The following is a 13,155-nucleotide window of genomic DNA, read 5'->3' on the forward strand; positions in this document are numbered from 1 at the left end:
GGTACAGATTCCTCATGAGTACAATCAAGTGCTCGGGAATTCCCATTCTTCTCAATGTTATCCATAATTTGTCATGATCCACACAATCAACTATAGCTGTTCAAAAAACTGCTCCAGTAAAGCAGTGAGGAGTTCATGCTAAAAAAAGATTCAAGCATCAAACCCATTGTTTTGATATCATTTGGTCAGACTTACATATGATTCTGGATTTGCAGACAAATGTTCCTTTCCTAACTTCCTGCTCTGGTCCCTCCCAAACCCAATCCTGGATTAGTAACTCTCTGGTAAAACCGTACAACAACTTTTTATAACCTGTTGATTAATAAATCAATGACCTGGAATACATAAAAGGAAATGGACTAAAGTTATCAAGAGCATTTCCCTGAGTTTCTTTATCCATAAGAGGTTTTTAAAATGCATTTATTATTCACTTTAATTGTGGTGCCTAAATTATATAATATACTCTGAAGCCTCTCTCTCACTTGGACTGCACCTCCACCCTATCAATGTGGATGCATTTAATTCTCACAGTAAATAAATACACTAGATAGTAAGCTCCATAAGGACACCGGATTTTGTCTGATTTGTTCAGTTATGTAGTCCCAGTATCTAGAACAAGGCTTTGCACATAGAAAGGGGTTAATAAATCTTAGCTGATTGAACAAACAGATCAATGAATAATTGGCTAGAATAATGTCTATTTTTTTCTTCAAGAGAAAACCACAAATCAAAAGGATTAAGAGACCTGACCAAGACCACATGGCTACTCAATGGCAATGCAAATAACTGAAAGGTGATCTCCTGGCTTCAAATCCAGTATACTTTAAACTACTGTTTCTCCCATCCTGAACCCTCTCACATGTTCACATGAAGCCATAAGGTAAGCAGGACATATCTTCCTGAAATAAGACTTTTACAAAGTTATCTTGGAGGGGGAAAAAAAAAACACTCATGCATACACATTATTAAAATAAAATCAATCATAGAGTAGATTCTGAGAAATTGCATTAACTCAAAGATAAAACATCGATCTAGAAAGACTTCTGACACTTTCATTCAGCCACATGGAGTTTCCCTGGACATCTCTGAGGTAGGTAAGCTTTGTGTTTTCCCTCAATAACCAGACGATGACAAGCTAGATGTGGGATCCAGATCTGGCAGAAAGCTAGAGAGTGTTCGCAGGGTGTCATACATATATGGGAAGCAGGCCACACCCCTGAGGAAACTTCTTTTCAACTGAGTGGCTGCTTATACAACATCTCATCATGGAAGTGATTACATCAAATCTGCTTAAACCACTTAGAATCATGGTCCAGCCACGCTGACACACAACATTAACCATCACACTGCTTCAGAGCCCTTAGAAGGAATCAAGACTGCCAAACACCCTGATTTGGACTCACCTCCAGAACTGTGAGGTGATACATTTCCTTTCTTATAAGCCACACAATTTATGGTACTTTGTTACAGCAGCCCTAAGAAACTAATACAAGGGCTTTCTATGTGATATAATCAACTTCAAGTGATGGGAATGCACCGTGACCAAAAGAGTGGCGCTTACGTTCTAGTAGAGGCAACTAGACAATTAACGAGACAGTACGTCTGCCACTCTAACAAAGTAGAGAGATGCGCAATACATGTTTGTTGAATGACTTATATGGGCACAGTGGGGCAACCTTGATGCCCAGTTCCTACCAGGCATTCCAGAATCAACTCCTCTCTTCAAGAACTAGGACTCAAGCCACAGGACAGCTCATGGATTACAAACTTGGAGACATGGACAAGCTGAGAGTGCTAGTCCTGTGGTAAGTGGCACTGCTCTCAGCTGTGGATACCACAGGGAGGGCTGGGCCTACAGGCCTGGGGAGCACATGGCTTCTATAGACTGTTGCCCTGTGGAACTGTGGGCCCAATGTTGCCAGACCTTCCAAGGATTTCTTTTTTTTTTTTTTCAGTTGTGATTTGATTTGGGTGAAAGTTTACAGAGCAAATTCATTTTCCATACAATACTTCATACACATTTTGTTTCATGACATTGATTGCAATATCCATAATGCAGCAACTCTTTTCCCATTTCCTCCCTGTGGATACTTTTCCCTGTGTCCTTCTTTCCTCTGCATTCCTGCCCTCTGAGCTATTTCCCTGTGCAAATATAGCCCTGCTGATCTCCCAAGGTTAACTGTTCTAAGAAGTATACCTGCCTGGTGTAAATGTTCACCTTATACCCTATCTATTGTTCACCTGGAAGCCACGGAAGTAAGTTTAATTCCATGCCCAAAGGGTGATTAGGGGCCATAGTCTTGGGGGTTTCACCAGTCTCTATCAGACCAGTAAGCCTGGTCTCTTTTACGATTTTGAGTTTTGTTCCACATTTTTCTCCCACTCTATCAAGGGTCTCTGACACTGATCCCTTTCCAAATAGTTAACAGTCGTAACTGGGAACCATCTAGTTCTTCTGGTCTTAGGATCATGTAGGCTGAGATTCATCGACATGCAACACTAGTTTCTTGGTCTAATTGTTTCCATGCGTCTTTTATTTTCTTCATTGTTCTTTGCTCCAGACAGAGAGAGACCAATTATTGCATCTTAGATGGCCACTTGCAAGCTTTTAAAACCCCAGTCACTATTCACCAAAGTAGGATGCAGAACAATGTTTTTGTGTAGCATGTTATACCAATTGAGCTTGATGGCCCCCCAGGAGCATGGTCCCAAGGCCAAGGGCCCAACAACTCGCTTCCTCAGGGTAGTTGGCTGTGGCTAAGAAATTATCATAACTTTGTTCCCTATTTGCTCTATTACATAAATGGACATTCTTATAGCACATACAAATATGTATGTAGAAATATCATCTGCCAAACTTATATATACTCATGGATTTGCAAGCTTTTGCTCCTTCAGCTTGTCAAGGTTCCTAAGCAAAATGCAAGACCCAAAGTCCCCATAGCCCCAAAACAGATAGGGTTTAGAATCAGATCTGGTCCTTCTTCACAGCTCAGAAGGCAATAGAGATTACAGCCTTAATATCTACTTGTTGTTATTGTTAACTGCCATCAAGTTGAGCCCCTGACCCCCCAAACAGAATGAAGCACAGCCTGGTCCTGTGTCATCTCCATAATCAGTTACATCTCCATAATTGTGGGCTGTTGTGATGCACAAGGTTCTCATTGGCTGATTGCTGGAAGTGGATCACCCAACTTTCCTTCCTAGTTAAGCTAAGTCTGGAAGCTCCACTGAAACTAGCTTAGCATCATAGCAACATGCAAGCCCCCACTGACAGCTGGTGCCTGTACGCGAGTTACACTGCAGAATCAAGCCCGGGCCTCCCAAATGGAAGGAAAGACTTCTACGACTGAATGACCAATGCACCCCATAGTTACTTACCAGTTCCTAAAAAACCAACTCACTACCGTCAAGTCAATTCTGACTCACACTGACTCCTCCTTGGCTTAGCTGCCTCCCATTCCCACCATCTTTTTTCTCTCTCCTCATAACTCTATGCCACCTTGACCTTCCTTTTCCTTTCATCAAACAGAGTCAGTAATTCAACTTTTACTGCTCTAGATCAGCAATCTCCAAGCTGGGGTACGTTGTGTGAAGCCAGGCCAGGACTTCCCAAGGGGAACTTCATCACAGTTGTAAGGAATCCCCAACTTCCAAAATGTACTCTTAACCTAAACACTGATCTGCTAGGATTTTAACTGTGATGAAGGAACAAACAAGTATGCTTCACTACCTCCCCCACCTCCCCTTCCCAACCAACCTGCTCCCACTTAAGTAAAGTGTTTGTTTTTTGGACCCTAGACCTCTGGTAGCATAGTGCATAACACACTTGACTGCTAACCAGAAGGCTGGTGGTTCAAACCACCAGCCACTCCTCCGAAGGAAGGTTGGGTAATCTACTTCTGTAGCGACTATGAGTCAGGTCTGACTAATGGCACATAACAATAACAACAGACCCTTTAAGGTGTAAAGACCTCAGGGCAACAAAGGGACAAATAAAACTGTTGATACAGGCTGAGTAATGAATGCCTCCAATATTTGGGTAACAAATCCTTTTGTAATTCAGTCAATTTCCAGTTCTTTTGTTTTAAAGTACCTGAAATATGAAGATCCTTATGGTCAAAAGAAAAAGAAAATAATTAGATTTCAATTTATATACAAGTATTTTCTCACAGCAAGTATGACAAAGTAATCAATAAAATACTTTCAAGCATAAAAATAGGATAAAAATTAGGATACAGTTCTGTAGGGGAAGGAAAACAGAAATATAAATTGAAGGAGAAAAAAATCTCTTAAAGAAGAATTTTCTCACACTTTTTTTTAATGAATGGTATCTGGATTCAAATACAGATGCTATCAGAGTTTTTGAATGATGTAACAATTTAAAGTGTCAATGTTTACAATTAACTGAAAAGTTACATCTTATGCAACTATTTAAATTTAGTATGAAAAGTTTCAGCCATCAACTCAAAAATGTGCATAGAACACAGAGTTTTAGAGATTCTTTTAAGAACTACAGGAGCAAAAAGTCGGAATACCGCTGAGACCATGTCTTCAGAGCCTCTACAGGAAGAGTAAGGAGACAGAAAATAAACAATTGCCTACCTACTCAGTTTTGAATGAGGATAAATTGGGGGGTGGAGTGAGGATCAGTGTTCTCTACACACTCTCCTTGGCCCTGAATATATTTGTTGAACCTCGTTCTAGAGCTAACAATCTATAACACTGATGATCAGTTTAAATATCTGATCTTAATTTCACTACTGACTAGGACTAGACTTTCACTGCTGAAATTTATTTTAGCTCACTCCCAAGGAGAATCGCTGGACTGCTTTTCTTTGAGTTTTCCAGAAAGACCTTTAGACAATACCATGGAAGGTGCCCTAACTTTGTATTTATTTCATGTTATCATACACAGACATATCTCACCACTGGGGATAGAATAGTGAAAGCATCTGTCAGATGGACATTTCATGAGTGACATGCAAAGTACTGGAGAGTTTTTTTACTTATAGTAGGAGATGCTCTGGTGGCGTAGTGGTTAAGGCATTTGGGGGCTAACCAAAAGGCTGGCGCTTCAAACCCACCAACTTCTCTGTGGGAGAAAGATGAGGCAGTTTGTATCCTTAATGATTTACAGCCTTGGAAACCTTATGGGGCAGTTCTACCCTGTTCTATAGGGGTCACTATGAGTCGGAATTGGCTTGATGGCAGTGGGCTTGGTTTTGGTTTTATTTATGTACTTGTTGTTGTTGTTGTTACACGCTGTCAAGTCAGACCTGACTCATAGCGACTCCTCCTTGGGTTTCTGAAGTGGTATCACTACGGAAGTAGACTGCCCAACTTTCCTTCCAAGGAGTGGCTGATGGGTTTGAACTGCCAGCCTTCTGTCTCACTACACTACCAGAGCTCCCATATGTCTTTAGTATCTTAAATATGGCAACTGTATTGAGAAGTAATCTCAACTGACACACCTGCATATCCTAAGCCCCCACCACTCCACTTTTCTCATTCTTTCTCTGATTCTGTAACCTCTTCTTCCCTCCTGCCCCTCACCTCTTTGAGCTACTCCTTTGGGAAGCAGAAAGTTGTCTAAATATGATGGAGCAGGTAATTCAATATCTATACTCTAAAAAATACCGATTTTCTGGTCCTTGAGTTCTGAAAGAAACAGTGTCTGCTTAAAACACACATTTACACCTACTCTAAACCTACCCCCTTTAGTATGAGAAAGTAGCAGTTTGTGTCAAGAAGTCAGTTTTCAGTCAGAAAAATCTGCTTTTAATCCAATTCCAACAATCCACTAAGTGTAAGTCTTCCAGCAAGTCACTCACTCAACTTCTCTGAATCACCGATTTCGAGTCCTTAAACGAGGTGGCTGAAAAATCTGAGGTCACAGATGGAAAGCACGTAGGAGTGTACCAGTAAGCAGTCACTAATCAATGGTTATGAAACCAGATTTTGTTTAAAAAAATGTTCTTTAATGGTTGTTAGAAAAAATAGCTAACAATTTCCTCGTAGCATAATGTCAACTAAAAGCATGTTTTTCAACTTCTTTCTTATCTCTTTTAAAACAAGTGATTTGGAAAATGACTACCTTTCATGTCCAAGTATAGTGTGCACACGTGTTGTGTAAAATGTACCTGCAGTACTAAAACTGGCACAGGATGTATACAGGATCAGAGCTGCATGAAACTTGAAATTTCATGTATCACATTTATAAATATGTCAGCCTATCTGTATGTCTAATCATTGCTGTGAAACATGTATAAAAGGAAGATCATTATCTATGATTGATTCTGTTAAAAACCCAAAACCCAAAACCCACTGCCATCGGGTTGACGCGCACTCAATAACACTCACCTGCACCAAATCAGGAAAGATTAAGAAAGAGATACTAAATATTGTAAAGGTGTGCAGGTGGGAATGTAAACGAATTTAACCTTTCTTTTAAGTAGTTTGAGGATGTGTATCAAAACTAAACTCACTGCCATCCAGTCATTTCAGACTCACAGCAACACCTCTTTGGGTTTCCAAGGAGGTATTCTCTATGAAAGTAGATTGCCCAATCTTCCTTCTGAGGAGTGGCCAGTGGGTTTGAACCACCAGCCCTCTGGTTAGCAGTCAAATGTATCAAAAACTATAAAAAAGGAATCACATGTTTACTCAGCATGTTAGGAATACATGCTAATCAAAATAAAGCATTATGTACGAGAATGTTCATCATGTCATTAGTTTAATTGCAAAAAGCTGAAGCAAACTAATGTCTACAACACAATAAACAAAAAACCAAACCAACTGCCACTGAGTCAGTTCTAACTCATGACTACACTATTGTGTGTCAGTGTAGAGCTGTAGTGCATAGGGTGCCCAATGGCTAGTTTTTTGTGGTTTTTTTTTTCCTCCCTGAAGCAGATCTCCAGGACTTTCTTCTGAGGTGCCTCTGAGTGGGTTCAAACCACCAACCTTTCAGTTAGTAGGCAAGTGCACAGCCATTTGTGCCATGATTTCTACAACAGACACAAATAGACTAGACTTATAATAAACCAAAAAAAATCAATTCTGACCCACAGCAACCTGCTTTGGGTTTCTGAGGTGGTAAGTCTTTACAGAAGTAGATTGCCCAGTCTCCCCTCTGTGGAGCGGCTAGTAGGTTTGAACCACCAATTTTTTGGTTAGTAGTCAAATATCTTAAGCACTATGCCACCAGAGCTCCTTTATACTTCTAATAGACAGGATTATATAATAGTGTCATTCTGTGGAATATTACGCAGCTATTAAAAATCATGTAGTTCCTAGGTGGCACAGATGGAAAAGCACTTGGCTGCTAACTTTACCCAGAGGCACCTCAGAAGAAACCTACTTTGGAAAAAAAAAAAAAAATCACCATTGAAACTCTATGGTGCACAACTCTACTCTGACACACACGGGGTAACCATGGAACACCGGTGACTCGATGGCAACTGGTTTCTATCAAAAATCCCATTAACAAAGATGTTTAAATAGCATGGGACTGTGAGCCACAGACTTTATGACTATGAGCCCAGAAGAACTAGATGGTGCCTGGCTACCACTGTCAAGCACTCAGAGGGGGATATGTAGAGATAGATCCTGGATAGAAAGGGAGAAAAATGTGGAACAAAACTCAAAATCATTTGAAAAAAAAAAAAGGGGGATGGGGGGACCAGGTTTGCTGGTCTGATAGAGCCTGCTGAAACCACTGAGACTATGGCCCCTGGTTGCCCTTCAGGTCTGGAATTGAACCCACACCTGTGGCTTCCAGCCAAACAAAAGACAGGCATGTTAGCTGAACATTCACCTGAGGTAGATACACTCCTTAAAGAGAACAATCATAGGAGAAAGAAGGGAGAATCACAGGGAGATAGCTCAGGGGGCAGGAGTGCATGGAGGGATGGACACAGGGAAGAAGTAACTATTGGGAGGAAGTGGTAGGGGAGCTGTTGCATTGGGGTAAACTGTAGTCAATGTCATGAGACAAAGTGCATGTGAACTGCTGTATGGAAAGTGAACTTCCTCTGTAAATTTTCACCCAAATCACAATAAAATAAATAAATAAATAGCATGGGATTGTTGAGTGAAAGAAGTAAGATATAAAGCATTATTTGGCTATGATTCTAAATTTGTGTGTGCCACTGTGATTCTCAAGAGCTAGTAGGAAAAAGAGAAATTTACAAAGAAGAATTAGAGTTATACACAGTGCTCAGAATCCAGTCTGTGTTTTGAAAGGATAGGGTGTTAAGATCTATTACCCATACCCTAATTTCAAAAAGAAGTGTGGGAGAAGGACAGCGCTGATTCAGATCCTTTTCATAAATGGAAGGGACAGGAAAGTGGACAATAAAACTAAAAGTTATATCTGAAACTCATATTCAGCCTCTTTAAATTTCCAGCTTAATGATGCCTTTGGGTATGGTGGCGTAGTGCCTAAGTCATCTGACTGCTAACCAGAAGGCTGGTCGTTCAAACCCACCAGCCACTCCTCGGAAGAAACACTGGGAGATCTACTTCCGTGGTGATACAGCCTTGGTTGCGATGAGTTGAATTCGACTCAACAACAGTGTTTTTTTTTCTTTCTGGGGGAGGGGGTGGCTTTTACATCACTTGCACCAATACTCCCTGCCTAGCCTAGCTAATGAACTCAGTGTGCAGAACTGAGAGAAGGTTGGAAAAGGCTAGAGCTCACAACCTTCCAATATACACATTTGTGCACAGTGGAGGAGGAAATGAAATACTGTGATTTTACACACACACACACACACACACCCCAGGTATCAGGTCTATGCATACCTATCTAAAGTACAAAACATTTTTTCCACTTCCATTCTAAGTAGAAATGTTTCAACATACCTTAACCTGTCTCCCTAACCCCTCCATTCAACAGCTACCGTCAGCCCCACTTCATCACTGGTTTTAAAAATCTTAGTTTACTCCCAGTGTCCACCACCAACAACAACCCAAACAAGACTAGCAGGTACACCAAGATTGTTATCACATCAGTATACGTCAAATTAAATCTAACCCCACAGATAAGAAATGGTACAAAAATTCCTTTGTACATTTATACATCTCATGTTACATACTCTTTTACTCCAGAAAACAAAAAGTAACCCAAGTTGCTGTGATGGAAAGACAGTGCACTTCTGACTTGGCCGGCCAGCGGGCTTGCCTGCCTTCCTGGACCCAGGTGTTTGCAGCAGCCCCACTGTGGAGCAGCCTTCCTTCTGCAAACAGCCTGGAATCAAAGGAAGCCAAAATCAACTGAAGTTACTCTGAACACACAGAAGGCAAAACACACTGAAATTGCCACCTTGTATTTCACAACTCTCAAACTGCAAAGTGTCTACTTGTTTGACATACATACAACTATCTACTTGTTATCAGAGGTCACCCTGCAGAAGAGTTGGGGGATGTTTGGCTGGTTTCTGGTGGTCAATTTCAGCAGCTACAAGAGTTTTTAAGTTCTGAGCCTGAGCTTGAAAGATCCATTGATTTTTCTAGTGACTTAATTTTTTACCAAGATGGAAACGCGCTAAGCTAATAATTAACCTTAAGCATACCATCACTTCGGCTCCAAACATTTTCTACACACACAGTCCTAAATTACTTTCAGTTCTGTTAAACAAAACAGACAAGCTGTAATAAAAGATCTTTGAGAAATGTGATCCCTTTCATTGGTCACCCAGGAGCTTTTCCTCTTAAATCTGCTGCTGCACCCAAAATAAAGATGCCACCCAAAGTACAATTATTTTTGTAAGAAAGTTGCCTAAGATAACTCTTCAGGGTTTCCTGGGTTGAGTAATTCTTGTAGGCGGGTAGGGATGGACAGATCGCCTCCAAGATTATTGTATGCAGAGCTTTCCCCAATTTTTTTTTTTTTAAGCGTCTTTTTTAATTATACTGCAAGGGCTCTGATTTCCACATCTCTGGCTGCTGGGGGGAGTTGAGTGCAACGCGCCAGGTCTGCGGCAGCGGCTCGGGCCAACTCCAGGGGCTGGCAGCCCACTCCCCACCCGGTCCCACCCTCAGGCACACGCGCATAAACCCGCACCCAGACTGCGGTCCGCGCCGGTCTCCCCTGCGCGCCCGGACGGCCGGAACTCACCGCTGTCCAGCCGCGCGATCTGGGGCAGCCGGTAAGTGCTGACCAGTAGGTCAAGCGGAACGGCCACCGAGCTCCACTTCACATCCTTGAGGCTGCAGCCCAGCGAAGGCGCCGGGTCCATCTTCCCCGCCTCTCCTGCCCCGCGCTCCCTCCGCCACCGCCGGCACCACCGCGCCTCGGCGTCCGCTGCTGTTGGCGCTCGCGGTTTAGGGCGCGAGGCAGGCGCCTGGCAGCTCCCGCCGCGGGCAGCCTCGGGGCGCCGCAGCTGAGCCGGACCGGAGGGTGGGGGTCCACTCCCGGCTCAGCTGCTGCTGCGGGGCATAGCTGGGCGCCCCAGTGCCCTTAAGCCCGGGGAGGATTCGGAGCAGTCTGGCTGCCGCAGACGGCGGTTGTTGCGGTAGCTGCAGCGGCTCCTGCTCCGCCGCCTCCTCTGGCCCGGGGTCTGCAGCTGCGGCAGCCGTCCGCTCGCCTCCTCCTCCTTTTACCCCTCCTTTCCTCTGCCTGGAGCGTGTGAGGTGGAGCTGCGGGTCTGAGAAACGCCATAGCAGCGCTCCCAGCACTGACTAATCAGCAAGGTGCGAGCAACGCCTGCGCAGCTCGGGGAGACACCGCCTCCTCCTCCGCCTCCTCGACGCCGCCCGCTCCGCCCTCGACTCCGCCTCAGCCTCCTGCGGCTCCCACCCTGCAGCCCCGCCAGCGGGCGGGCTGGCTCCGCGCGGCGTCATCAGCCCGGCCTGGGCGGCGGGCTCGGCGCGCGCCGTAAGCTTTAGCTCTCGCTCCCCCGTCCGACCGTTCGGGCGCCCTGCAGCCTTGCCGGGTGCTCAGCCTCGGTCCCTGCTCAGGGCCCTTGTTGGAGACCCTAAATTGCAGTGCGAGCCCAGGATTCTTAGTTGCGTTGTCGGGCACCTCCCCGCCACCCCTACCCCTCTACTTCTCACCGTGGCACTGGAATCTCTACTAGGGAGCACAGAAGAGACCTATTTGGTGCTCGCCTCTTCCTGAGTAACCTAGACTTTAAGGAGGTAGGCCAGAAGAGTTCCACAGAGGAGGCTGGGAAAGGCAGGAGGTGTGCACTACTTGACATTCCAATCACATTCGCACCCCTCAACCCTTCGTCTCTACAAACGGAACTGGAGGTAACTCCCCCCATTCTGGACTCCGGCTTCTGGGGAAGAGTTGAAAGAGGCCGAAGAAGTGAGATGCATAAAAGGTGAGGAATGATCAGTACCCACAGAAGGGAAGTTAACCTTTCGGATTAGTACTTGTATGAACTGGAGACCGCCATAGACACCCCGAGGGCAAGGGAAAACTAAGTTATTGAGAACCTACTGGGTTTTTTTCATGTGCGTTTCTCACTCATTTCTCTTACAAAACTGGGAGGATGGAATGATTCCCGTTTTATAGATGTGTGCACCAAGGCATTAAGTAATTTGGCAAGATCACACAGTTTGTAGATGGTCATGCTAACGTTCAAACCCACAGGTTGCTTTCCATGATAAATCATTCTCCCTCCCCAGTGTTTAGCATAGTTTGCTTGTTGTGGACAGAGCTCAGGATATAAAGGTGGCGGTGAGATTCTCACTAGGCACGTCTTGATTTCTGTGTGCTTTTTTTTTGTTGTTGTTTTGTTTTGTTTTTTAACAAAGCATTCGAGTTACACTAGCAGAGGTGAGTGGTTGCTGAGGTGAAAGGGTTGCATATCAACTCTTTGTATTTTCAACACATAGTCAGTGGTCAGTGCTGGATAAGGCACAACAAGCATCCTGCTTCCCTGCCCAAAGGAGCTTGAAAACTTCCCTCACTGCCTTTTAGTGGGCTGGCTTAAAAGTCCTGTGCCAGTGAATAAAACCACCCATTAGGAGCTCTGGTGGCATAGTGGCTAAGGCACTTGACTGCTCACCAGATGGCTGGCGGTTCAAACCCATCAGCCACTCCTCGGAAGGAAGGTTGGGCAATCCTACTTCCGTAGTGATACTGCCTCGGAAACCCAAGGAGGGGTCGTTATGAGTCAGGCCTGACTCGACGGCACATAACAACAACAACAACAAGCATTTGAAGAAAAATTTACACTCACCTTCCTTGTCCTCTTGAAAACATCGGTGATAATTCTCAAAAAGTCTTCTAGCAGAAAATTCCGTCCTTTGTGTCATTCATATTAATTAGTATATATATTAAAAAAAAGCCTTGGGGGGAGAGGTGGGTAATATTTCAGTATATATTTTAATCAGAGTCAGGTCCATAAGATTCTAATATTTGCTTACATAAGAAGAATTTTTAAAAACCTGAAGCTAAATGCCAGCTATTTTTTTTCCTACCTAAATAATTAATCATTTCTGGAAATAAAGCTCAGGCTCCAAAAACAGCATAGGAAACATTTAAGAGTGGATAGGGTCAGGGGTCCTTCCATCAGTAAGTAGATTTTAAATCTTTATATGGTACATTGATTTTAAAACAATAACTTTTTGCTATCCTCTTTAAAAGCTGCATGGATTATGAGGAGTAGTTCCCTCTCACAAAAGAATTGGTACTCTGTGACCTAAAGGCAAGATAAAAAGTGAAAAGATTGAATGCAACCACCTTTTTTTTTTCTTTTCTGTCTATAAAGGACATCCTTCAGATTTGCTCTTCTTGATGGCCTTGCAGAAAAGGTTTCATTTCAATCTGGACATTTAAAGGCAAGACATTTTAATGAACTACAAATTCTTAGTAAGTTGCATATCCTGAGGGAAATTGGACAAAAATATTTTATTTGTAAAATGGAGAGAGTTAGATTGCAGCATTTAGTTAAGAAGAATTCCTTGTTTCTCTTCTAATGAGAAATGTGGGGCATAAACTAAAACACATCAGCTGAGAAGGGTAATCTTTCAGCCTGACAGAACTACAGTTCCAAACAAGGTAGCAGAAGGCATATATCTTAACATTGTTAGACCAATGCAAAGCATGTATTCAAGTGTGTAGCTGTGTATAGGTCCTATAGGATTATATAGTTTATGAAAAAGGAACATCTAAGATCCTCAGGTTGATCCCCATGT

At 43.3% G+C, this 13,155-nt stretch overlaps 1 protein-coding gene across 1 annotated transcript in view; it reads right to left on the minus strand.

Moving 5' to 3' along the window:
* The window catches only part of GAREM1 (GRB2 associated regulator of MAPK1 subtype 1), a 274,738-nt gene extending 264,494 nt beyond the window's left edge, over positions 1-10,244 (minus strand). Inside the window, exon 1 of the mRNA XM_007945632.2 lies at positions 10,124-10,244. Coding sequence (XP_007943823.1) covers positions 10,124-10,244 — 121 coding nt within the window. The remainder of the gene's footprint in view (positions 1-10,123) is intronic.
* Between the last annotated feature and the right edge of the window lie 2,911 nt (positions 10,245-13,155).

This window comes from Orycteropus afer, unplaced genomic scaffold (assembly GCF_000298275.1).
Source record: "Orycteropus afer afer isolate SDZICR_OR568_19922 unplaced genomic scaffold, OryAfe1.0 scaffold00141, whole genome shotgun sequence".
In the NCBI taxonomy this organism is placed as follows: domain Eukaryota; kingdom Metazoa; phylum Chordata; class Mammalia; order Tubulidentata; family Orycteropodidae; genus Orycteropus; species Orycteropus afer.